Source organism: Anas acuta, chromosome 20, assembly GCF_963932015.1.
Source record: "Anas acuta chromosome 20, bAnaAcu1.1, whole genome shotgun sequence".
NCBI classification, from domain to species: domain Eukaryota; kingdom Metazoa; phylum Chordata; class Aves; order Anseriformes; family Anatidae; genus Anas; species Anas acuta.
The window spans coordinates 10,522,702-10,550,048 of NC_088998.1; the positions used below are offsets into that span (position 1 = coordinate 10,522,702).

Consider the following 27,347-nt stretch of genomic DNA (forward strand, 5'->3'; position numbering starts at 1 on the left):
TTATACTGAAATATAAATAGGATTCTAAATCTAAAATATAAAAACAAGGACTTCAAAAATGGACTTCTAAATTGTACTATAAAATACTTAAACCTTTGGCATTCTTTAATTATGGCTATTTTATAGTCCAGAAAAATTACCCCATGGAAAATTAATCTGTGAAAACTTGTAAATCATATCAATAATTTACTAGGAAATGAGTAGCTTTATGCTTCTCATGCATGCACTGAAGATAAATAAAGTTGCAGAAGATTATACAAAAGAAAATAAGATTGTAGATAAACAGTAAAGCCCTTGAGAATGCAAATCTTCTAATTGCACACAGAAGAATGAAAACAAGTATATCCTACTGAAAATAACACTATTCAGCTTAAAAAAATAATAAAAAAGTATCTGGTGTCTGACAGGGTACTCTTGTGAGCTACTTAATAAAAGAATGTGAATGTATTTAGGCATTTCAGCAACACTTCTGCATCTAAAAATTTCAGCTGTAGACAGATTTTCCACAGACGATTCCCCCCTACTGCTAACCTCTTAAATATACCTATAAAATACAAAATGTTCCCAATCACCTCCAATAAAGGAAGCTTCCTTACATTAAATGCATCTAATATTTGTGTTAGAAATCCGAAGTGCTTTCTGATGTGGTTAAATTCACAAAGAAATGTGGTTGTAGAACAGAAAGGAATGTATCGAGCACATCACTCTGAATATTTGCAGATGGACACAGAGCTGTGGAAGTTTACTTATAAAATATGGAATTAATCATATTCTTCGTCTCTGATTATTCCGCAGAGGCAATACAGTTGGACTCTTTCTCTGCAAACCTTATTTTTGTTATGTAGCCGTGTTTACCAAATCCATGCTATACCCAATCAGGGCAGCCTCCCAAACCGCCAGGATTGGTTGGTATTGAACTTGTAAAATGTTTATGAGTGAGTGTTTGCCTGGTAATGTAGCCCTGGGTGCCCTGCTGTCAGCATGGAATTACTGATTCTGTTACACGCAGAAGGGCTTTGCAGGGAAGAGAAGGGGAGCTGGGTAGTCATAGGAACTTTCTCCTCTAAAGTCTTAACGTGCATTTAGACAAAATAGTTTTCACCAACAGAGCTACCTTCACCACTTTGTTTAAAAAAAAATAAAAATCCATTCATTTACTCTAACAACTGTTCTGCGACAAAGAGCCTTATTGCAGTTATTTCAGCTCTTAACTGTACAGCAACCAGGTTAGTCAGTATAAATTAGATTAAAAATAAACCATTAAGAAGTAGCTACACTACCAGATTCAAAGAGACACTTTTGCCATCTTTACCATATTCTGTGCATGAATTTTATTGGATTAGCAGTAATCAAAAAATCATATTTTGTAAAAAAATATGTTATTTAAATTATTATTTACTATGGGAAAAGCTCGAGTCAGGCAATTAAATCTAAACACACCACCAAAAATCCGTATTCCCCAAAATAACTCTCCACAGCTATCTTGAATACACAGCCACTGACCTTCAGAATCATATTTTCTTTACCAATTCACAGTAATAAAAATGAACATTTTGTCATCACTTTGGGAAACTGTGCCAAACACCTTAAAACACATGTCACATGCCAACTTTACTTCATTTTTCTCCTCAGGGAATAGATACATCTGGAATCATAATCACAGATAAAAACCTTGACAAAATTGCACATGAGCCCAGCCCTTCTCTCCAACACCTACCTTTTCATAACATTTAATACAATATTAATATCAGTTACTAAAAAGGCTTCCAACCTTTACATTTCTGACATAACATGTTCAAACCCATATTTCACACTTCTTGTTCTGTTTTAAGTTCAGTGGATTTAACAGGACTCTGGAGAGAAGATCATGTGGCTGAAGATTTCCCTCCCTCTCTAACACCCGTAGAGGCAGTTTTGGAATTGTTTAAATAGCTGTGGCTATATAAACTGAAATATGTAAGATTATGGGTATCTTATTTCTCTCTCACACGTATAGATACATGCTTGCATATTTTTCTGAAATCTACTGCTTGTACCAGCGACAAACAATCTCTACACAACATCTGGGCAAAACATTCTGAATATTTTCATTTTACATTTTATTATTTATTTTTCCTGCATATTCTTGGTTTATCAGACAAATACAATTAGCTCGTATTGTATAAAAGCATTATTTGCTCTTTTTTAGCTATGATTGACAGTTTTTCAAATCAAAATAAAGCACATTCTTAGCCGATCATCTTCTTGAAAGTGTGTTACTGTTTTAAGCTCGGTTTGCTTCTGAGACAGCTAGAGATCTTACTCGCCAGGGCTAACTGGTGAAATTACAGATCCAACAGATTCCCTGCTCTCCCCCAAGTGCTTGGCTTAGGTAATAATTAACGGCTAATTCCTGGACTGAGATTTTTACTGTATGTTTTTATAAAACATTCATCAGCTGATACTGCAAAGAAACGGAATTTGAGAACTTTGCGAATTTTCTTTTTTTATTGCGTTTGTAATTAATACCATGCTGGAGGTACCTCGGGCAGCTCACTGTATGGCTTTGTTCATGTCAGAATGGTGATAGCAACCCCTTTTTGTTACATATTTAACAGCTTTGAAAGACATTTTTTAAACAGCAAATGTACTCGACAGCTTTAAAGCAAAGGACATTAAATAGGTTGCCAATTATTCATTCAACAGCTCTATGTGCGTCAAAAAAATGCATACCACCAAATTTTCCCAAGACAAACCACTTAAATTTCCTGTGACTCACGCACCATTTTTGCACTTACTGGGTAAGGATAGCAATTATTTAGAAAAAGAAACAGATATTAAACATTTCTTACCCTGGAATACTAAAAACATATTTATAAATACGCTCATTTCCAGTTTGGGGACAGCATCTGTGACAAGAAATGTCCTATTTTTAAACTGAATGGTGTTTCTTAATAAGCTTATTTTATTATTTTCTTTCACTCTAAAATCACCCAAAGTGTCTCACTTGGTATATAAGAAGCGCAAAAAGTGATATATGAATGGAGCAATCATTTCCCAGAATCATTTCGAGTCAGTCTATCGAGCGAGTAAATCTGAAGCATGCTAGTCTGTCTCCAGCAGCTCAGGGAGATGAAGAGCTGAGCTGAGCTCCACTTGCTGACAAGAAGCAAACTGTCTCACATTTTAGGAGAACAACATCATTGCCTATAAAAATGAAGAAGAGACAAAATAAATAAAACCAGTTAATGTTGTAGTTAACTTGCAAATCAAGTAAATCTGTTGGTACAGTATTTTAGAAATAAATGATAACAGCATCACACCAAACACACATTTCTGAACATATAAGCGTTCTGATTTTGATTTAATGGTATATCAGCGTCAACTATTGCTTCCTTTGCTGGTACACACTTCCTGATGCCTACTGTGAAGGGTGCCCATATTTACAACTGAGTAAGATGATTAATTACACCTTGTCAATCACGGTGCATGAAGACATAACACCACAGCAGACAATGAAGAAGATGCCTGAAGCTACAATTACATTTTAATTCATAGTTTATTGTATGTTCCCATATATTGCAGTCTAATAACCGTAGGGGCATCAAAAACATATGAGATATCAATCACTCTGCCCCCTGGTCTTTCATGTTTATATTATTCCGCAGCCTTTAAATTACCATAAGTAGTTACTTATTTTCTAAGCTTTCTTCTCTTCTCTCTTACCTTTTGCTTCCATTTATCTTTTATTCTTAGTACCTTTATCCAACAGCTCTAAGTATCTGATGGAAGTTTGTAGCTCACTTAAAATCTGTAACAGACAACCTGAAACCCAGCAATTAGCAAAGACAGCTTAGACTTGTGTTCCTTTGTTGAAGGAGGCGTTGAAGCTTTTGTTCTGATTTAGTCACGGTAGCTGGGTGGAAGCTGGTACCTCATTATGTGGTTGGTCTGTTTGTCTGGTAGGTAGCAGATGGTACTGGAGATGACGTTACCAAGAGAGGCAGGGTAGAGAAACTCAAGACCTGTGATTTGTTCACCTGTCACCTATAACAAAATACAGGTTAAAAGACTTTATTATTAGCTGCACCATTTTTTTTTAATGAAAAAACTCATTTCAAATGAGTCCGCCGTTGATTGTGAAGATTACTTTGCTGTAGCATTTTTTCTGTTGCTCATTATTCAAGGATACCCTGGATTTTATTCTGAACAATGTAAATGTCATTCATGTGTCAGTGTGTACATTAGCAGCTTTGTGTTTACATTCTGTTACTCTCCTTGTGTTTTGGTAGCCAGGGTTGGATGTCTTCTCGTGTTTGTATATCCATTAAGTAGATAATCAGAGATAGCCTGTGAACCGGAGGTCGTGCCATGCCTTTTTAGCAGGCTATTGGTATTATTGGTTCCGGCCACTTGGGCAATACAGCCCTATTAAATATCGCTTTTTAATTCCATAAAACACCACGGCATCTTTTAGATAGTCCGCGATGTCAGACGGAGCGTAAGAACCCGCGACCTTTCTCCCTTCCAAAGCGTCTGTAACCAACTGCGTGACCCAGCACGGGCCTGGCACCAACAGCTCCGGGGCCAGCAGCCCCAGAGGAGGCTTTGCAGCAAAGTGCCCGAGCGGGGGCCACGCGGTGCTGCTCCACAGCCAGCCTTGGCGGAGCCCAGGGTGTGAAGCCAGCAGCGCTCCGCCTCCGCCTTCCCGCGGGCGGGTCTCAAAGCGTGCTGAGATTTGGGGAAGGCTGCACCTCGGGGGGTCGGTACCGCACAGCTCCAGCAACACGCGGCTCAAGTTCGCTGACCCGGAGCGGGAGGGTCCAGGCGTGACTCCTGGGCCGGTGCGGGGTCCCGGTGCGGGGTCTCGGTGCCAGGCCCTGTGCTCGGGGCCGTGCTTCACGGGGCTCCTCGTCCTGCGGGGCCCCGCAGCGCCGGCAGGCAGGGGACACCCCGCGGGGCTCCGAGCGGCCCCCGGCGGGCCGGGGCTCAGGGGCCGAGCCCCGCGCTGCTGGGCGGGCGGCTCGGCCCGGGGCCGTCCCCGCGTGCCGGGGCCGTGCGGGGCCGGGGGGCGGCGGCGGTGGCGGGGCCGCGGCCGAGCACATGCCGGCGGGCGCGGGGCGCGGCGGCAGCCAATGGCGGCGGGGCAGGACGTGATGTCAGCGCGCCTCTAGAAAAGGCGCGGAGCCTCGCGCGGCGCCCGGGCTGCAGACGCGGGCTCGCCGCCACCGCGCAGCCCCGCACCGCCCCGCGCCGTCCCGCACCGCTCCGCGCCCGGCTCCCACCCCCGCTCCACCCCTCCCCTACCCCACTGCAACCCCCCCCCCTCCATCCACCACCACCCGCCGGCAGCCGCCCCGGGCCGCGCCGCCTTAAGGAGCGAGGGGGGCCGCCGAGTGCCCGTCCCACCTGGTGCCCGTCCAAGTCTCTCCCTCCTTCCCCCCGGCTTTCTCCTTTCCCAATGAGCTCCGGCGGGCTGGGGGAGGAGCGGGGGACGGAGCAAACTTTGCCCCTCAGCCGCCGCCGCTGCCAGCCCTCCGGACCGTGAGTGCGTGCGGGGGGCACCCGGCCCGGCCCCGCAGCGCCAGCCTGCCCTCCGCCCGCTGCAGCCTCCCCTCCCCGCCCGCCTCCTGCACACCCCGCACACGGCGATGTAGGGGCTCGTCCTTCTTATTTTTTTATCATTTCTCGCCGAAGATGGTTTAATTTTATTTTTTTTTTTAAATGCATTCCTATTATTTATTAATCCCTCCCCACCGTAAGCCTGCCCAGCCTTCCGCCGGCTGGGCCGGAGCGTAAAGCCTGGGACCGCACCTGGGGCGATGAGCCCCGCACTGAAGAAGCCTCCCAGAGGGATGCGCCGGGGCCGCGCAGCAGCCTAGAGCCGAGCCCGGAGCTCCCAGCGCCGCCGGTCCCCGCTCCCTCGTCCCCTCCGCCCGCCTCTGCTGCTCCCCGACCCCGCGGGACCCCGGACCCGAGCCTGCGCCGCGCTCCGGAGAGCTCCGCCGGGGGCAGAGCCCCGAGCCCGAGGAGAGACGGGGCGGCCGTGCTAGATGCATGGGGGAGGGCTCCGCTTAATGCAAGTTCTGGGCTCCTGCAGGGACCCCGACAACTGTCAGCAGCAGCAGCAGCAACTCGGGGCCTCCTCCTCCGCTTCCTCAGCGATGCTTTTCCACAGCCTGTCCGGCTCGGAGATGCACGGGGTCATCGACGAGATGGATCGCAGAACCAAAAGCGAAGCACCGGCCATCAGCTCGGCTATAGACAGGGGAGAGACCGAAACGGTAGGAGGCGAAGGAGTGGGAGTCATTCAACCCCCTAAACGTAACGAACCCCTCAAAAACACAGCTTTTCCTTTAAAATAGCAGGTCGGGGGGAAACGTATGCAAAATACTAAATCGGAAGAAAATTAAGCATAAAGACACCCGCAAAAGGTCGAGTAAAACCACGGGGAAAGGCATGAAACTGTTAATTATTAATAATATGCATAGTAATAGTAACGCTTGGGTGGAAGGAGCGGTGCTGCTCTTGCGAGAAAACAGAAAGCTAGACCAGCCTTTTGGTAGCGTCCAAGAACGCCTTCCCTTCCCCCAGCCCGGCCGGCCTTCTAAAGTTTTTAGGGAGAGGCAAAGTATGCTTTTATACAGATAACGCTCTGGCACAGCGAGATTTTTCTCTGCGGAATGGAAACACAAACAACAAAGAATCCGATTCGGTGTTGTTTTTCAGGTGGGATGTCCACGCTGAGGTAGTTGTTATAGCACTAAGTAAAAAAAAAATAATAATAATAAAAGGAAAACTAAAACTCGAGCATCTTTAAATTATGATTTTTTTCGTAATAGAAAGATACGTGAACACTGGATTTGCAAACACGGCAAACGGATTTAGAGGATGTGTTTCAGGGAGACAGACGGATGCAAATTTTTATAACTTTACCGCTTTTATCTTATGTCTGCTAACGCGCAGTACTTGTATTTTAATACATTTAGATAATAAAAAGATGAATCTTTCAAAGCAGAGTTAAGCCAGCGAAGTGGAAGAGATTTCTGAAGTGTATTAACTGAATCAACATTTTCTGTGTACTGTTTTTGTTTTGTTTTGGTTTGTTTTTTTTGGTTAAGAAACGATAATTCTGGGGAGAAATGATCCCATATTTTGGTAATGCTGTCTTTTAAGCTGATATGGGCATGTGCAAGAAAGATATCTGTGCTTGGTTTTTAAAACTTCAACAATAGGTGTTACTTCTCTAAATGCTATGGAGAAATTTACTTAAAAGTGACAGTGAGATTATTTAATCCTGAAATACTGGCTGAAAATAAACCTTTCAGCTAGAAGGGCTGAATGTGATTTCTAATCAAAGCAGTTTGGGTTTTCTTTGGAAAAGTTAATATTTCTGTGTAAAATTAAACAACATCAAGTTATCTTTCCTGGAGTAATTCTGTGTCATGATACCTTTATATATCTACATAGAAATTATTTGCATGCACACGTGTATAGAATGAGCAGTGAGATAGGATACTAGATCCTTAAATGCCATTTCTGGATATCAGAATATTTTTGTTACTGGTAAAGCAGAAAAAAATCGTGTTTTGTTTAAAGTGGATTTATAAAGAACTACTTTGGTTATAAAACGATCCCTAATCAGAGTTCAGTTAATGCCTTAAAGACCTAAGCTACCAGTGGACTTGTGTGGCTCCCATACCGCTCTAGTGCCATAATTTTATTTGTACGTACTGCTGGTAGTGGAAATGCTGTCGTGCAAACAGTAGTGCTCGTAGTGCTGGGGGTTGGTGATCTCTGCAAGTGCTGGATGAAAGTAATCCGTCAGCATGTGCTGGAAACACAGCTTCATTTTCTTTCAGTTCTTCCCGTTAGCTGTCTTCCCTCTCCTTGCTTTGCGCAAGGACTTAAGGCTCTAGAGGAGGTAAAAGTAAACACGCGGCTTCCCCCCGCCCCGAGTGGGAGCTCTGCGGCTCCGGCACGTCTGCAGGACGGCAGCTCCGGCCCCAGCACCAACGTGCGGGCTGGCTTCGAGCAGTGCCATGCTGACAAGTTTGGGACAAAGTGGACAGCAGCGCAGTGCCAGGTCTGCCACAAACACTGCTCCACTCCGAACCTCTTGTCCTGACTTTGGGCTTGGGTTTAGGTTGAGGGTGTTGAGTAAAATACACGAGCGCGCTTAAACGGTTTCTGATAGTCTTTTTCTCTTTATTTTCTTTTTATTTTCTTTATTATTTTTTTTTTGGTAGGAGTTGACAGAAAATGTATGTATTTGTTTTTTTGCAGGGGGTTTCGATTGGATTGTGATTTGACACTAAACTATTAAATTATATAGGGGTTACATTTAGTTTTATTGCTTCCAAGTTTATCCCAGCATAATCTAAAGCACTCTGTTGTTTTTCCTCTCTTTTTTTTCCCCACTATTTCGTTTTTCTGACAAAGCGTTCTGCGCCTCAGCCCCAGTGGTGCTCGTCTCCTCGGCAGTTGTTTCCCGATCCCTGCGGTGCTCTGGGTCGGGGCAGGCTGGGACGCGGTTTGTTGGGGAGCGGCTCGCAGAGAGCTGCGCCTGTGCGGCTGCTGGGGGGTTTGATCGTAATTCACTCGGAATTTTATAGCTAGGAAAATACACACCCAGACCCGCACTCACGGGGCATTAACTATGCAGGCACTCTCCGTGTATCCGTAACGGGAAATTTTAGAATTAACTGTCTGCGATTTTCCCCGCTCTGACGATTGCGCCTGTTTAGCGAGGAGCATCTTTTCTTGATCTGGGACTGGCAAATTCACAAAAGGAAAAAAACGGAGCGAGAAAGCCTGGCTCTCAGCCGGCCCCCCAACCCCCAGCCCCGGCCGCTTTCGGCCCGTCCCCCCCTCGTCCCCCACCCTCCCCGGGGCCGGCCGCCTCGGAGCCCCCCGGCCGCGGAGCGGGGCCGGGCAGGGCAGGAGCCGGGCTGGCCGGGGGGGCTGAGCCGTGCAGCAGCCGCTGGCTCTCGCTAACGGCCCGCGGTTGTTCTCCCAGCAGAGCATGCCGTCCATCAGCAGTGACCGCGCTGCCCTGTGCGCCGGCTGCGGGGGGAAGATCTCGGACCGCTACTACCTGCTGGCCGTGGACAAGCAGTGGCACATGCGCTGCCTCAAGTGCTGCGAGTGCAAGCTCAACCTGGAGTCCGAGCTCACCTGCTTCAGCAAGGACGGCAGCATTTACTGCAAGGAGGATTACTACAGGTACAGCCCAAAGCCGCCCGGAGAGCCGGGGGGGGATGAGGGGGGGACCGCGGGCTCCCGGAGCCTCCCGGCCGGGGCCGGGCGCATCCCTCGGGCTGCTGTGGGAGCCCGAGGCCCCTCGGCGGGCGGCCGGGAGCGGAGCGGAGCAGCCCGGCCCCGGGAGCGGCCGCCCGGCCCCACGCGGGTCCCGCCGGGGGGCTGCGGATGGGGCGGGGGTCGGGGGTCGGCGCGGCTCCCTGGGGCTCCCTGCGGCTCCCTGCCGCAGCCCGGGGTCCGGGGGGAGCGGGGCCGAGACCCCAGGTCCTGCCGCCCTCCCGGCAGCGGCCCGGCGTCGTGTCCCGGCCCGCAGCCCCCCTCCGCGGGCTGCCCAGCGCCCCTCACCGTCTCCTCGGGCCCTTGTGTTTTGCAGGAGGTTTTCGGTGCAGAGATGCGCGAGGTGTCACCTGGGGATTTCTGCCTCCGAAATGGTCATGAGGGCCAGGGATTTGGTATATCACTTAAACTGCTTCACTTGCACCACCTGCAACAAGATGCTGACCACCGGCGACCACTTTGGCATGAAGGACAATCTGGTGTACTGCCGCCTCCATTTCGAGACTCTCATCCAGGGGGAGTACCAGGTGCATTTCAATCACTCGGATGTAGCCGCTGGGAAGGGCCCAGCACTGGGAGCGGGCTCTGCCAGTACTTTGGGACTGCCTTATTACAACGGCGTGGGGACTGTCCAGAAGGGGAGACCCAGGAAAAGGAAGAGCCCGGGGCCTGGGGCAGACCTGGCAGCGTACAACGCAGGTAAGAGACCCCATCTTCCCCCAGGAACAATTCCGACGGTTTGTTTTTGTTCACTTCCAAAGGGGGATTTCCGTTTATTTTAGCTTAAACCGTTAATAATAGTTTAGCTGCAGCATAATTATTGAGATCAAGTGCTGTCAAACTGCAATTACAGAAGCTAATATGTTAGCATTTTTCACTTCAGCTGGAAATAAAATGTTTTGAAGCGAGGTCATCTGGTTAAGGAGGGGGAGAGGGGGGAGTGGAGCCTGAAATAAAATCTGGAAACCAGAGATTGGAAGTTAGCACTTCAGAGAGCTGTGAATTTTCTTTAGTAGCTACACCCTCCGAGGCTGCTGATGGGCGAAGCGTTCTGCCCTTCTCTCCAGCTCCCGCACCTCCGGCTCGGGAGGCAGGGGGCCGAAAAGCGGCCGTCCCCGGGGGGCAGCGGGGGGCAGGTGGCTGCGGCTGGGGCTGGGGCTGCGCTGCTGGGACGGGGCCGGCTGGGCTGAGCGCTGCCGCTCGCTGCCCCTCGCTGACACCGGCCCTGCCGGGGGGAGCCGTGCCCCGGGCTCTGCCCTCAGCTGCCCGCTCCCCGAGGAGTTTCCTCGTCCGGCCTCCCCACGGCGGCTCCGGAACTTTGCAGGGAAAGGAACCGGGGCGGTCTCCTGCCTTCCCGGGGCCCCGAAGGCCGCCCCGTGCGGGGCCCGCTGTCCCTGGGGAACGCCGCCCGGGGGGGGCCGCCCGGGGCCGTGCCCCCGCTGTCGGGCTGCCCCCTCGGGCTGCCCGGGGCCGGCCGCGGCGCTGTCGGGGTGGGAGCCGGGGCCGCTCCCCCCCCGGGCCGGGGGGCTCGAGAGGCTCCGGGGGGCGCGGGGAGGCCGCAGGGCGAGGCTGCTGCCGCCGCCTGGGGCAGGGACGGCGGCGCCCGAAGCGAGCGGGTGGCGCTGAAAACAGCGAGGAGAAGGCAAGCGCACCTCGGGACGGGGCTGCCACCCACCGCTGCCTTCACCAGCGATTTGGGAACAGCGCAAAAACCCGGGGCCGTCCCAGGGGTGAAGGCTGCTGAAAGGTGCGCCTAGCGTTGTCCCTGCGAGCTCCCGCACACGCAGGCGGCAGCGGCTCCCCCGCTTAAAAACGCTTCCTCTCCGGGGGGCTGCGATCCAGGCAGCCTTCCGCCGCCTCCCCGTGCGGGGCAGATGTTCCCATTCAAAGGACCTGTAAAGCGAGGCAGCGGCATCTGTCCCGGGTGGGAGCACAGCCCCAGAAAGTCTTGGTGCTCCCCGACTTCCTAACTACACCGTCCTTAGCCGCTTTTTGAAGAATTCGTTTCCAAAATAATTGCCCTCCGAGTTTGCTCTTGGAATTTGGGGCTAGACCCTGTAAATGATGCTGCAGAGATCTTCCGCGAGGAGCTTTTGGCTTCTTCGCTTAAACTATTTGTCTGCTTAATATTTGCTAAACCGATAATCGATTAATTTATATGGTAATAAGTGTAATTGATCCTGGAAATCAGACCGGGTTGTCTGTTGATTTTAAATCTCCCAAACCAGCAAATTCTTGCAAAGCTTTCTAATTTCTGTCTTCTAAAAGGAAGCCGTTTAGAAGTGTGACAGTTTCTCTCTATTTTTAATGGAACTTTTCGTTTCCTCCCGAGAAATGCACGATGTTGTCCTCTGAGGGTACTCGGGGCTGGCACTTTGTGTAGCAAGCTTCGTGTAAATAAATCTTCACCAGAGGTGGTGGGAAAAGGGGGACCCGGAGATGCGGCCAGAGCAGGGACAGGAATTATTTTGTAAATAGCAGCAAACACTCATCTGCGACGTGAATTGGACTGGCTCTTTTTTTCTGCCTAAACGAGACTCCGTTTGCACAGGGATGATGGGTTTTGGATGTGGATAGAGCCTGACAAGTGGAAAATAGCTTAGAAGGATGCCGAAACTTCAAAAAGATTTTTTTCCCTCTCTCTCTTTGTTTTTTCTTAAAGTGTGTTCCTGTGATCGTAATTTCTTCTTTCACTTGTTGGACTGGATTTTGATGTTGTTTTTTTTTTAGGTCAGTAAATCAATGGCTGAAAGCTTGCTGAACACAGAAGCACCTGTAAAGAATTCTGAATACTCCCTTTGTGGATTAGACCCCAAACCTCCCACAGCCCGCTGTACTTTATTCCTATCTATCCAGTCTGCCTTTGATAAGAAGACAGGAAAATCTCCTTGCAAACGCCAGAAGTGCTGAGCAGGCTCGGGGCAGCGGGAGCTCCCCACGCCCGGGGCCGGGCAGGCGGCGGAGGCGTTATAGGGGCGCTATAGGGGCGTTATAGGGCGCTCCCTCCCGCACGGGCGGCGGGGCCCGGCCGGGCTGCGGCTCTGTGGGGCCGGGCCGCTGCGGGGCGCTGCTCCGGTCCCGCTCCTGCTCCCGGTCCCGGCCCCGCCGCCCCGGGGCCGGCAGCGGGGCCGGGTGGGGGCTGGCCCCACGAGCAGCTTTGCCAGGAGTTTTCTCCTGAGAAACCCGGGGAAGCTCCGGCGAGCTCCCTTCTCCCTCTCCCCCTGGGACGGGAAGCTCCCGGGGGGCCCCGCTCCCGGCCCCGCTCCGAGCCGCAGCCCCCAGCTCCCGGCCGGGGCAGGGCTGCGCCGGCTCCGAGGAGGGGACCCCGCAGAGCCCCGCTGCGGCCCCTTTGTGCGGACGGACGGACGGACGGATGGATGGATGGATGGATGGATGGATGGATGGACGGGCTGACCCCGTCCCCAGCAGCGCCCCGGGAGCAGCGGGGGTGGCGGGCCGGAAGGGTCCCCCCCCAATCCCGGTTGGGAGCGGGGTCCGAGTGTCCGCCGCGCCCCCTCCTGCCCCCCGGCCGCAGCTCGGTCCCGGTGCCGAGCCCCCCCCTGCGGCTCCGGGCTCCGCTCTGCGCTCCCGGCCGGGCCCCCCCGGCCCCCTGCAGGCGGCCGCGGGTGGGAGCGGGGCCGGCCCCGCACCCAGGGGCGCTGCGGGCGGAGGGCGCCGAACGCGCCTCGTGTCTCAGCGTGCTTCCCGGGCCGGGATTAGTTTGCTTTCTTTTGGGGTAATGTAACGTGTCAAACGCGAGCCGCTAAGAACAAAAGTTCCCCCTCCGAGGAAACTCCTCGCCCCCAGCCCCTCCGGTGCCGCGGCCCCGACGTGGGGGATCCGCGGGCCGGGCGCGGGGCAGTGCCCCCGGCTCCCTCCTGCCTGCAGGCTTTGCACAAGGATAACGGCGCATCCCGCTTCGTGCTCGCGGTGCTGTTTTTAGAGACGGTTTTACACGTTATTCTGCAGAGGATATTTTGGTCACCGGCACCGAAGCACAGTGTTTAAATGTGAGGGAGGGAGAGGCAGCTCCTGGCGATGCTCTCTGTGGGCTTCCTCTCGAGGCCGAAGGGACGCTTGTGTCGTGGTGCCGGGGGGGCTGCGAGGGGTCACCTCTGGTGAGAGCAGCGGATGGACGGCAGGGCGATGGCCTGGGTGTGGGGACCGGGGGAAAGGCAGCAGGGCCTCAGAGATGGCCTAGGGTCAGGAAAGATACTTGGCACCACTTCAGAATTTGCTTTATCACAACATAGGAATGAAGCGTTAGTTAATTTGAGGCTCCTCTGACTGGAATGTTACCAGTTGTATTTCTGAACTCCCAGCAGGAGTCCTAGATGCTGCAACTGCATGGAAATCCTTAGTCTGGGTGGTTGAGCAATTCCTCTAGGAGATGTGCAGGGACACCACGAAGGACCAGGGGGAAGTGCCTGGAAACCAGAGCACCGAGCGAGGGGCACGTACGGTGCCAGTCTTACACCAGGGTGGCCCTTGCAGAAACTCCTTCACTTTTAAGGTCTCCACACTTCTGTCTCTGTGCCTGCAGTGCCCATGGATACCTCAGGCTGGGCAGGAGATACACGTAATACCAGATTGGTACAACCAAATTCTGGAGATGGTGCCAAGTACCAGAAACAAACAGGAGAGGGGAAGCGGCGCTAACGAGGAGGGTTAGGTCAGGCTGGGGGATGCTGTGGGTGCTCAAAGCACTTGGGCAAGACAGGGAAGAGCAGACACCCTCATGCACTTTCAAAGTCTGTTTTGTAACTTTCTTCCTAGAAAAGGACAACGGTTTGCTGGTCTTGAATAGTACATACTCACTGTCATCTTGATATTATTTTTATTTAGAAGATTGGGGGTAAAATTATAAGAAACTGAAAGAGCAAATTGTTCATTGTCTAGTTGATGAAAAGCAGATCCCCTCCTTCCCTTCTGGGAGGATTTAGAATCAGTTTTATTTCCTTGGATCCTGATTGTATCTCATTCTCTGTAGAACAGGTTAAAATCCAGCTACTTGCGGCCCTAGGGTTTGTTTTGCTGCATGTTAACACGAACAGGTCTCAGCCCTTCTGATGGCTATTTTGATGCACTTCCTCCTAACTCTTTGCCCTGTTATTTCTGGGAGGGTTTGAGAGCATTTAAGACAACACACAGAGGTCTTTTTCATTTCTAATGTCTACAATTCTGTATGTTTTAAGACCAAGTACTGTGTTGTTTTACATTTCCATAATACCTTTTGCTGTAAGAAATACAGTTTCAGTTATTCTTCCCAGTATTATTTAGAGGGAGAACTGTAGCTCTGGAGGAGACTGGAGCTTGTGAGGTCACCCCAGTTTGGCAACTAGATCTCAGTTCTTAAACCAGAAAAAAGACTTTGCTACATTCTGTCCAGCTCCATTAATGCTGCATTTTTACTGTCTCCTTTTGTGTGTCTTACACCTTTTAAATTGAGGTGCTTCCAGTCTTTCCATACATCACGACAACACGCAGAAATGCTTCTTATTACTGGAATTTGGCACAAGAAAGTTAGGTCTGCAAAGGATTTATAGAAATGTATACACATGCACATACATGCACACACATTTATATGTCCAGCACATTTATACTGGCTGTTTTCTGAATTGTAGGGGTACAGAAACTCACCAAGATGTTTGAGGCTTCAGACACTTTTTACCGATCTATTAAACAAGCCTGCTTTTGGTCTCACAGCTGAAGTTTTGCAGGCCTTGCTCTATGTTGTGCCACATCTTTTAAAGTTTTTGAAAAGCTGAAATTTGCAAAGCAGCCACTGCACATGCTGCAAAACTGCTTTTTAGTGTATCTGTATGCATATTTCCACATGAGTACGTGCATTTTGTTTTATTTTTTAAATAGTGGTTTTAATGCATGCCTTTCAGAAATTGAATGTATTCAACAGGGCTGAAAAACTCTCCTAGACAGTATGAATTTAAAGTATGATTACAAAGAGATACATGTCCATGAGATGTACTCAGTTGAAATGAATCAGTGGTAGTGGAAAACTGAAAACAAATCTGTTTATGTGCTTATGAAATTCACCAATAACTCACATTTTAAAATACATTTGTCTTTTTTTTTGTTTTGTTTTGTTTTTGCATGCAATGTAGAACAGAGATAGCAGTGATTTTTCATTACTTTTAGTCAACATCTTACAGGAAATTAAAAAGGAGTTTCAGATACTGGAGCAGAAAAAATAAATTAATGGCAGCTTATTAGAGCTAATTTTCAGTTATATCCATGATATTATTTTTAGTGAATTTAAGCTTGGTCCTTAATGTTATTTTAAGAGTTTTTCTATGGTTTACTTTGTGCACATGTAAATTAAAAACTACTTTTGGTCTATGAGACTATTTTGTTTGGCATTCAGCATTTAATATAATTTGATAATTATTACAATTTTCCTTGGTCACAGGCTTCCTTTGCAGACTTTGCAGTTGATTTATGCAAATGTGTCAGTCAGTCTCATTCAGTGATTTCAAAAGAATATAACAGAATCAGTCATTCAAAGTAGTATTTTCAAATGCTTAAAAATGAAATGTAAATATAAATAATAAAAAATAAGTGTATTTTTTTTTCATTTGGTGTGCTGCTGATATATTGTATTAACAGCTTTATTTCTTGAGCTAGTCAAATTATAGTCATAATTTGCTGTCTGGTACCCACAAACTTTATTTCTTTTATAGTGTTTCATTTAATGGTCTCTCTTGTACTCTACAGGGTTTAGTTTGATGGAGGAAATAATTATAATTTTAACTGGTCTGTTCCATCGAGATTTAAGTGGGCTCTATTGTACAGCTTTCTTTGTACATTACAACACAATTTATAGTGATACAAAGTACGTTAAAACACTTTACAGAGTTGAGGACAGCTACTGTCCTACAAGCAGAAAGTGGAGGAAAGGCTGTGCGGAGATGGAGGAAAGAAAAAAGGAACCAGACCTGACATTTTAAAAGCCATAAAGAGGCAGGTGAGGGTCCTCGCAGACTGGTTATTGTAAGGGAAAAATAGAAGATGCAGAAATGGAGGGGAAGGCAAGTAGGATTTGTACCAGTACAATACGTGCCATGGTATGTTATTTTAATTGCTGCTCTCAGATGAACTGCAAACAATGTTGGTCACAGAGCAATAGGTTTACACGCCTTTTCCTCTTGTTGCCTTAAGCTTTAAGCTGCAATGAAAACGATGGTGACCACCTGGATAGAGACCAGCAATACCCCAGCAATCAGAAAACAAAGCGCATGAGGACATCATTCAAACACCACCAGTTGCGGACAATGAAGTCATACTTTGCTATTAACCACAATCCTGACGCCAAGGACTTGAAACAGCTAGCTCAGAAAACCGGCCTGACCAAAAGAGTTCTTCAGGTAAGAAGAACAGTCTTTTGTACCAAAACATCAATTTTGTATTTGAAATGCTGTGGATCTTACTAATCTTCAAGCTTTTCATAATCATTCATACCTTCTGTGAGACATCAGTTACATTCTAGAAAGTATGAGAAAAGTTATTTCATTTCAGCTTCCCAAAAGCAGATCACTTGGGTTTTAATTTTTAATGACAGTTGTGAAGGCATGGGGTGCTATTTGTTTTCCTGAAGTTAGTCAATTCTGGTGCATGTTTTAGCTTCTGATCTGCTGCAAGAAAAAAAAATTAGTTAATGTAAATAGAGAGTTCTTAATTTAGAAATCGCAAGGAATGGTTTTCTTCGTGAGTAATCAGCAATAATTTATTATTTTATCAGGACAGGGAGGATGTCTTTTCTTTTGCAATGTAAGTGGATATAAATTTAATTTTTCAAAGATTATTTTTTTAGTCATAGTAAAGTAACTTAGAATGAAAGGCGACTGCATTTTGAAAGTACCTTTTCTCTGAAAGCTTGATTTTTCTTGCTTCAAGGATATACACTCCATTTGAATTATTATGGCAAGGAAAGGTAAGAATATTAGTCGGCTTAGCTCCATTCTAATTTATAGTTCGGATTCAGGAAGTGAATTTTAATGGGCACTTATTCAGTAACTATAACTAGAGATAAATGTGGGCATATAGGAGGCATGACATTCCAAAATCTATTACTGAAATCTTTAAATGGATCTTTAATAGTAGAAAAAACTGGTTTGTGGGCTTCGTCGAGAAAGCTAGGGCTCAGGTGCCTGGGAAAGCACTGTGGACAGCTCTCATAAATTCATAGGCAAGTGGAGGGCAGTAAACAAAAACATTGAAAAAATATGAATTCACTGGAGAATTGTGGATCTTGTAGTGTTTACACATAACTGAAGAAGGAATAAAGGTTTGTAGGCTTCCTAGTAAAACTGCTAATGAAAAGCTGTATGTAATTCCTTCTCTTGGCCACGTCCATCATAGCTGGATTTTGTTTGTTTTTGTGAAGCTGATTTGCAGTGGCACAGATTCCTCCTCTATAACTGGTGCACATCCTAGCACTTGACACAGTGCCTCTCATAGCAGCTCCCTTTTATCTGTGAGTGTGGAAGAAAGGATTTTCTGCATTTAACTATCATTATTTCAGCACTTCCTCATTTTCTCATCAGAGTTTACACACTTTAGTGATATCTACTCTGTTACCAGTGCACTCACACCTGAATTATCTGAGAAATTTCACATAGTGCATGAAGAAATTAGATTGGTGCGTAGAAAACATCTCTCTCTTCATCTTCCTTCTGTTTTTTTTTTTTTTCCTCAGCCTGCACCAACTTTGACTTCCATATCTGTTCTCTTTTCATCCAATGAGCTTGTCCTTCCAATTTTTTTCCAAGTCTTTTTCTCTGTTCCTTCCTCTTATAATGTATTTCTTCTCCCTAAAGCTGGATTCCATGTCTCTCTTCAGCCTCTCTTTCAGTTTCTTGATCACTTCTGTTTCCACGTTAAGTACACTGCATCCTCTAGTTTTAAGGTGCACAGTGCTTCCTCTTTTTTGTGGCAATCCTTTACAATTCTACAAAACTTTTTTCATGGTTTTGGTAATTGGTGTTTCACTTCTTTTACTTCCACAGTTAAAGTTTACTTCTTTATCTCTGGGCTCCTTTAGCTGAAGAGTGGCGCAAGGTAATAGATGGTATTGAGGATTGCACACAGAGGATGGTGCTGTTGGAGGCACTTCAAGAAAATGACTCGGAGTGATACTTTGCATAGTATTGCTTGAGTTTTTCTGTCTGTTACGAGCATTCTCTACTCCACTGAAAATTAATTTGGGCTTTAAGAAACAAACTTGCTTTTTGGATTGTAGAACCTTTGTGCCCAGTTGGTTTATTTCTAACCTGTGAGAGAAAATAATGTGTGCTTCTGAAACTGCAGAGGGAATTTTTCGAACGCTGAAGTTCACCCATGCAAGTTTCAAGGTTGCTTCTTGCTGGGGAAAACTCTTCATGATGTTGGTTACTGAGATAGTGTCACTTGTTAATTCTTTTGCGCCAGAAAGGTTGGCATTCCATCTGTGTCATTTATTGAACATGAAGTAATTCACTGACACTATTGATCTAAACAAGCATCGTTAGTATTAGGCTGTCTCACATGCTGAAGGCGTATGGACTCCCAGATGTATATGCACACATTCCAGCAGTAAGAAATTTTCTGCTTTCCCTATCTTGTTACTAGGCATGTCTGTAAGCGCTTGTATTTTTGTGTGTTCAGGTCTCAGTTCAGCTGACAAAAGATAATGATTCTTTATTTATCATGAACAGAATATAGTGGAATAGAAAATATAAGGTAGCAGATGAGGAGAAAGACAAAATCCCTTATTCTGAAACCAGTGGGCTTTCTAAACATGCAGAGGAGTTAATAGTGTTTTAGGAAACGGCTATAGTGCCACTGCTATAAAGGCAGTCCCATATAACATGTCATGAGAGTGGCTTGTAGATGAGCAGAGAGTTTGGCCATCTTCATAATGATCTCTGATACTGGACTTGGAAGCCCTGACTTCTGTTTTGGCTGTATATACAACTAGTCATCAGCTACCCATGTCCAGAAGTGGAATGACAGGAAAATGTAACATACTGCTTCAAAAATTACATTTCCTTCAGTGGCTTTGTAATGCAGAATATTTTCCTTAAGTAACAACATTAGAGTTACAGTAAGCCTATTTATATTTTTACTCCCTATCTTTATATTTCTCCATTTCCATTTAGCTTTATATGTGCAATTTGATATACACCTTGTACTGCAGCTGGGGAGGACAAGTCCATTATTGTAAGCTATCATTCATAATTAAAGTGACCAGCTAATTGTGAGCTAACTAATTGGTGTAAATGTTACGCTTTTGGGAATCGATCTTTCTTTTTTGTGAGTTTAGAAAGTGAAGGTGGAAGTAGAGGTAGCCCTAAGAATATACGGTTTGCTAGCTATTGCTATGTACCTCTTCTCTAACCAAGAGTGTGGAAAACGATTATCCATGGCAAAAGCAGTTTAGGAACACGAACCATTGTTTTTCAGTGGGTGTCTTGTACACTGCTTTTCCTTTCTTGAATCACTCCCCAGTAATGTTGATATGAAAATCCTACAAAGGTTTTCCTGCGTGCATTTGGACTTTGCTAATTTGGTTTCCAGCAGTCAACAAGCACAAAAATTTTCTCAGTCATGTGTGAGTATCCTGCACTACCCTTTGGCAAAGATTTGCTTTAGGATAGCATACTGAAGACTATTTACTAAACCTTCGTTCATAAAATATCCTATAGTTCTCTTTCAACTGTATGTTTAATAATCAAAACAGAATACTCAGAATGTGCCTGCAGTGAGTAAACACGGTTTGCTGTGTGGTGGAACATCCTTTACGTTTTTGTTTCTCCTGTTGTTAGTAAGTAAAGGTAGTAAGTCATGTCTCCAGGTAGATGTGTGAATTAGCAAAATTGTGGTTAAAAATTTGTTTCTAGTGTAAGCTATTCACACAACCAGTATACAACAGTTGCAACAATGGAGGTGTTACACACAAAAAATAAAATTATCTTAGATAACAAGGCCTCATTCATGAAGGTATCTCAATTCTTTACAACATTTAGAATATTCACTTTCAACACTTCCCTATCTTATGGAGATGTTATTTTATTCCTATTTTACAGTCAGAAAATGGAGACAGAGAGAGATGAATTAGCTGTGCAGATCACTGAAGAGATAGGATAATATTTTAACTGCAGAACGACCCTGCCTAGCTGCTGAGCTGCCCAGCTCCAGGCAGGCGGCTCGGCTCCCCTGAATGTGGTAGTGTCAGTGGGTCTCATGGCTGCTTTTATTTCTCAGTGGGAGTTTTGGTCCATATTTTCCCCATTTGGTTTGAAACAGCTCAGCCCTATAATGATACAGTTGGACAGAAAAACACTATGTACTTCCCAATGAATTTCTTTATTCCTCAGTGCTGAAGACCAGATTCCTAATTGTGTAATTGATGTGAGATAAGTCCTTCTGGAACAATTCTTTCAGTTATGTATATTTGGGTTATTATTTCTTTACTTGAATGTAATACTGTTACAGGTGCAGGGCCCGAATTGCCAGTGTGCACACAGAGCACTACCGCCATTATGCACGGGACAGCTGCCCTGGCTCTTGCACGCTCGTTTGCACAGCTATACGCGACGACGCAGGGCAGTAGCAAATCAAGTTGGCATTCCTGCAACTCAGAAAACAATAGTTTTAATTCTTTCATTACTCTTCAACGTTAAGTCTTTGCTAAATACTGTCATATCTTCAGTGCATACCAGAATATCACTATTGCAATAATTATTTTGTTATTCATTTCTACCATAAAACATGGCATTTTCTGAATTTCAGTCAACAAATATTTAGATGCCTTTTCAGTAATATTACAAATATTTACTAGTGGACAACTTTAGAGAGCTCTGTAGCCATCAGCTGATTAACCTTGACAATATCTCAACTGAACTTGAGGTTTTGTCTGTTTTAATTATGCTGGAACTATGGAACATGTCAACAGTGGCAGTCTCTAAACTTAAACTTCATATATATGATTCTTTTTACAATTTGTAGAAGGTATATATTAAAAAATTGAAGCCAAATTTCTTAATTTGTGGGACAAATATAATTATCTCTTACTGAAAGGTAAACTAATCCCAAAAGTGTTAAAATTGCTGTTTTCTACCATTCCTACTAATTGGCACTTGAGACTTTGTAGCTTGAATGCCCAGAACAAACTAATTTGCTTCACCTGCACGCCTGGCACACGAGGCTCCTCACCTGGCTCAGAAGCATGCACAGACACTTCCACCACTCCCTTCTTGCAGGGCTCTGGATGAACAGTCATGCGAGGGGAAGACACTGCCTTTAAATGTTTCAGGCAAAAATACCACAATAGTGCTTTTTTTTTTGAAGTTTTGATCCCATCACAGGTTTACCATTATAATGGACTGTGTTATAAAATAATTAATATATTTTTGCAGTGCTAGTTTAGGAGAAGGTTTCCGTTTTCTTTGTGTATATGAAACCAATATATACCCTTTAAACAAAATGTTTTAATAGGGGAGCACCAACATAAACTGAAACAAGGACCTGTAGGGATGTGAGTAATGAATGCAGCTCCCATGGCCACTGCTAGAATTTGTGCCTGAGGATCATTTCCTTGTGGCATTCCCAGGAGAGAGTGTAAGAGAGAGTGTGTGTGCTTACAGACCCTTGGCTGGGAGAGAAAGCTTTCCAGAGGAAAAGGAGGAGTGCTCGATAGGGGGAACTCGGGGCTGGACCATCCATAGATGAGAAGAAAGCCAGTCAGAGGAAAAATGGTTTGAGACATCTTTACCAATTCTAACTGCAGCTGGCAAGTTGAGGGGAAAGAGGAGACTTCACAGGACTGCATCACATTTCCGTGCCACTCCTCCGCCGGCAGCCTGGCCTGAAGCGGATCCTGCGGCAGGGGCTGTGCAGGTTCAGAGCTAGAGGTCAGGATTTCTGTAAAGGATGCTGTGACCACACAGCAGCCTCGTGAGCTCTGCACACTCACTTTCCCTGTATGGGCCACAGAGGAGAAATCTGATGGACTGAGGCTGGGCAGGTACTTTGACTCAGCTCCTTTCTCTGACAGATACAGAGATGATGAAGTTCATTGCACCCGGAATGGAAAGACTTGGTCCTATCCCTTATAACAGGTCAACGTGAGAGCAGTTGGATCAGGATTGAGTCAATTGTAAAGAATGTAACAATGTCAGAAGGCCTTCTGATAAGAAAGCACAGTGAAATTTCAGCTAGTTGTATCAGCAAAATGAGCTGGCATCACCATATAGCAGGTTGAACACCGGGTATTAATGGCATTTTCAAATTTAACCAGAGTAATATTCTGTACCTACAGTTCATACAAGTTTCACAAATAAATTTTATTATATCTATTTTAAAATAGGTCAGAAAAATATTGTATCTTTAAACAAATCCTGTAAACAGTAGAGAACGTTTTTAGCTTGGACCTAAACTGAAATTTAACTGAAAAAGCAGTAGTCATAGCTTTTGTCCTGTGATTAGTTAGTGACTAGTTAGATAATAAATAATGCAAGAGGTAGAAATCATGGAAACATTATTGCGGTATGCAGCTATCATTTCTTCTGAAATTACATTTTTTAATGCAATATGGGCTTTTAATACCATTTGAGCCTCTTTTTCCAACGTCATTCCAGGACTGAAAAAATTTAAAATGAGACTGGCATAGGAGCTGAATCATTTGAGAAAGGAGAGTAAGAAAGAGGGACAGTCTTTTTTGAAAAGTGAGAGCACTGCTGAGACAAGACATGAGAAAGTTCCCGAGGGAGCCCTCTGAGCCCGCAGGAAGGCAGGGTGCTGTGCTGTGTCGCCTTCTGCACACAATGGGAGATGGACCTGAGATACCAGGGCGCTGAAACTCGCTAGTATGTGTTCATCAGATGCTTGATTTATATCTCGTCCTGACAAGTACTTCTGGGAGTGAGGGCAGTCGAGGATTCTCAGGGGCCGCCAAATTTGTAGGCATCTTTATACACAGCCTGCACTGAATGACTCCCCTCCTGTCCCAAGCAGACTGTTTACACAGAGAATTGCAGGAGGGGGAAAGAGGAATGCTTCACAGGCATGCAGAGGACACTTTTCATGACTGGGGCTACTTTTTTAACATGTTACCATGAAACATCTTCACCAGTTCAAGCTTTGATGAATTTGTGAGTTTGCTTTTGCTTTTCTAAACACTGCAGCTCTTTAAATGCTACCCTGTTATATTAAACTATTTCAGGTTTGGTTTCAAAATGCTCGAGCCAAATTCAGACGGAACCTCTTACGTCAAGAAAACACAGGGGTGGATAAGACTTCAGATTCAACACTCCAAGCAGGGACCCCATCAGGTCCTGCATCAGAAATATCCAATGCCTCCATGAGTCCATCCAGCACTCCCACTACTTTAACGGACTTGACTAATCCTACCATGCCTACTGTGACATCTGTCTTGACGTCAGTGCCCGGAAGTCTTGAGGTTCATGAATCTCGAAGTCCTTCACAGACAACTCTTACAAACCTTTTCTGATGACTCTTTCTTAATAATTTCTTTAAAAAAGAAATTATTCTTAGTTGAAATTCCAAGTGTATTTTAATAGAGGCTTTGAGCAACTGACTAACCACAATTAGGATCTCTCCTAAAAAAAAAAAAAAAAAAGAAAAAAAAAAAGAAGGAAATGTAGTGTTCTGGTATTACGGAGTGTGGACTGAAGAATAACTTGGAAGATCTATTGCAACACAACATTTGTGTAACTGTACAGTTTTGTGGACTGAGCAAGGGAAACAGCAATTAATTTAAGTTGGCTAAAGCTTCTGTATTTTCAAAGACTGCCATGTGCCTTATATACTGTTTTATCTACATACTTTGGATTCCATGTCCACTTCTCTTTTTCTCTCTGTATATTTATGACCAGGGCAAAAATGTCAAGAGTTTGTTACTTTGAATAGTCCTAAGCCTTTCATTGGTTGCTTTGTTGTTTTAGAATTTTAAGGTCAAAGTCTGTTCGAATACCAGAATTTGTAAAATCTAACCAGTAATAAAACCACTTATGGAAACTACTTGGTAATGGCTGCAGTTACATTTAACATGAGCTTCACAATCAAGATAGGCTGATTGTATTTAAAAGGATTAGAAAATTGCACTTCAAACACGGTATCTGCCTAGGATAAACTCTAAATATGATGTATACAATTCCTCTTGTTCCTGAAGTCTGTATGGGTGAGAAGTCCACCCCGTACAACCGTCTAGGTATATTCAGTATAGAGAAAAAAAACTGTTAGTTGCAGATAGAAATTATCAGATAATGTTAAAGTTAAAACAGGCAAAATATACTTAATTGTGTTGTGTGAAAGAAACAACTTCAGCCAGCATTTACGAAAACAATCTTGCTTTTGTGCAAGAGATAGCTTGTCCTATTTCATGGAGAAGACAAGCTAGGTATCTGACAGCCGTGTGGCCAGAAATGGTTTACTACAGAGGTGGACACTGGGTAATACTTTCCCTAGGAAGAAGACAGAAGTATTTCAGGTTATTTTACAATATTGGTGGGCAAAAATGAGGCAAAATTATGTCTTACAGAGTCACAGCCTTACATTTTTTGTAATGCTTTGAGGGAATAGAAAACCAAGGAAGAATATTATCAATACTAAAAAAGTGGATATTCCTTTAACTATTACAGATCTTTCAATATAACTGAATTCCTTCTCCAGAAAAAAAAAAAAAAAGTGCAAAATATAATTCATATTTTGAGTTCTTTTCCTGTTGTTTTTAAAGATGCTTTTCCTGTAATTAAAGAAATACCTCAGCAAAGTTTAAATATGTATAAGAATGAGTATACACTATGCTGTTTGCCCAGTAGTTTTATAGATTTTTGAGTGGTACATAACATGCATATGGTTGTTCCTTTTCAAACCTGTTACAATCAGTTTTTTTCAGTCAAACTCTAGGTTGTATGTGGCTAGCTCTCTAAAGCTAATCTGTCATTCCCATTGGATCAAAATTGCTAAAAGATTTTCCAAATAAACAGCAAGATATGTGCCAAGATTTGCGTTCTTTGCCCTTTTCAGAGCACTGAAGATAATTTATTAGGCCAGACTTTTTGGTAACAATGTTTTGGTTTTAAAAGTGCTATATTTATTCAGCTTTCTCAACTGAAAATTTGCCATTCTCATGCAAGCCAAATTTCTTTTGAGCTCAGTGAGAGATCTCAGAGAATGAGGACTGTGGGATAGAAATGCTGACATAATTAGGTCATTTATTAACCTTTTTTTCCACACTTCTGCTTAAAAAAATACAGGTGAGTTATCTGAAAAGCAAGATAGTATGAAAAATCATAACTAGCTTAGATCTGTGAAAGAGATTACGCTCTGGTCTCCAAAACCAATAGACTAGCATAGTTCTTTACGTTTATTCACTATGACGAAACATTTTGAAAAAATGAGTTCAGGTTTAATTAATAGCCTTTACAGATACATCCAAGACATTTTTTCCTCGTATTATAAATGTCTAATAAGTCAATTGTACTGGTTAGTGGACTGTAAGAGTATGTATCTGCCTTTCACAGACATTCAGACACAGATTCTGCTGTATGTAATGTTTTGCTCATTGTCAGCTACCTTGGAGATTTTATTTTTTTGACATGCTTTGCTGTATCTCTTCTTGATTTAAAAGGCAATGTTGGTCCAATGTTAAAAGGATACAGCCCATAATTAGAAACCCTGTGTATTAACCTGTAAGCAGTTTTAAAAATCAGAATCTTGAAGTGTTACAGCAAATGTAGCGGATGGTTCTTATTTGTGATCTTGTATTTTAACTACCTGAATCCACGTGGATGGAAATACCTTTCAAAACAACTCTTAATATTGCCTTTTCAAATAACTGAAATTTATGAAGGGGAATACTCTAGTGTTAATATTATCTGAAACCTATAAGAGACAATTAGATAATTGTCTGGTTTAATCAAATCAGGGATTTTGCATATAAATAAGAGACAATATTCTATGTAGGGTCTTTATGTAGGTACATTAGGATTCACTCACTGGCTCCAATGACCTATGTTGTCCCCATGATTGTTTCAATCCTGTGGTATTGTTTGGTTGTTTAGAGCTTGTTGGTTTTGAATGCTGTACATTTTTTTACTACTGCAATCCTAATGTTTCTTCACATACTTGTACAGTTCCACATTTGATGTATTAGTCTGAAATTCTGTTAAAAACATGAACAAAAATGGAAATGATATTTCTTTGGAAGTGTATTTTTACTGTATATCTAATTTGAACTAGTTGAACATACTTCTTTACATTTTGCATGATAGGTGTGTAGTTCATTTTTTAATATGAAAGAGACTTAAGAGTAACTTAGAATGAGAATATAATGAAACCTATACAAATATGGAAAATACATACAATGATTTGCTACTTTTTGACTCAAGAAACTTTTTGAAATACATTTTACCTAGTTTATTTAAGATAATGCAGATATTTTGTCTCTGAGTTCATAAACAATAAAGAATATAAAAGGGGATTATGCATTAGAAAAACTTCCAAGTCACTTGGCAGCAAACTGGATTTTTCCTGTCAAACAAAGAGAGAACATTTGATTTTCAGGATACTGAATAGACATACATGTACTTTGTTATGAGAGATAGTGTTACTGTAAGCGGTACATAATCACAACTTAAAATCCATTGATACTGTTAATACTTACATTTCATAAAACATATTTCTTAGTTCATATTGTCTAAGTTTGGGGAGAGAAGACCAAGGATCTATACTAACAAAGAAGCTGAATGCTTGCTCTGGAAGCAAAAGTGAATTTATAAAAAACACTGTGGATGGAGAAAGGGCCTCTAGGATATTCTGATTTCCAAATTATCATTTCTTACATTTCTTACTAACTGTTAAGAACACATTTAGAGCACTTTCCTATAACTGCCTTTTTTTTTTTTTTCCTTTAGAAGGGAGAGATCAAAATTTAGACACCTGTAGTAATCATCTCCTTTTATCAAAATAACAAAATAAAAAAAAAAAAAGTATGAACCGGAGTTGAGATTTAGGCATGATGGTAGCAAGGC

General features: G+C 44.4%; 1 protein-coding gene and 1 long non-coding RNA gene across 7 annotated transcripts; one reads left to right on the forward strand and one right to left on the reverse strand.

Annotated features, from left to right (window-relative positions):
* Positions 1 to 1,307: 1,307 nt before the first annotated feature.
* LOC137842713 (uncharacterized) lies at positions 1,308 to 5,522 on the reverse strand. 4 transcript variants are annotated; one of them, XR_011089182.1, is made up of 3 exons: positions 5,389 to 5,522; positions 3,706 to 4,026; positions 1,308 to 3,186 (listed from the first exon to the last, which is right to left on the reverse strand). It is a non-coding gene; the product is annotated as an uncharacterized lncRNA (long non-coding RNA). The 4 variants fall into 4 exon arrangements; XR_011089183.1 differs by lacking the exon at positions 5,389 to 5,522 and adding an exon at positions 4,788 to 4,820; XR_011089181.1 differs by lacking the exon at positions 5,389 to 5,522 and adding an exon at positions 4,734 to 4,820.
* Positions 5,523 to 5,565: 43 nt separating this feature from the next.
* Positions 5,566 to 26,512, forward strand: LHX2 (LIM homeobox 2). Of its 3 annotated transcripts, none has more exons than XM_068657056.1 (5): positions 5,566 to 6,263; positions 8,999 to 9,204; positions 9,614 to 9,996; positions 16,474 to 16,679; positions 23,516 to 26,512. In XM_068657056.1, exons 1-5 carry the CDS (start codon positions 6,033 to 6,035, stop codon positions 23,801 to 23,803), a joined length of 1,314 nt encoding a protein of 437 aa, XP_068513157.1. In that variant the 5' UTR covers positions 5,566 to 6,032; the 3' UTR covers positions 23,804 to 26,512. The 3 variants fall into 3 exon arrangements, with proteins under 3 accessions (XP_068513157.1, XP_068513158.1, XP_068513156.1); XM_068657057.1 differs by having other exon boundaries at positions 9,002 to 9,204; XM_068657055.1 differs by lacking the exon at positions 5,566 to 6,263 and adding an exon at positions 7,911 to 8,065 and having other exon boundaries at positions 9,002 to 9,204.
* The last annotated feature ends 835 nt before the right edge of the window (positions 26,513 to 27,347 follow it).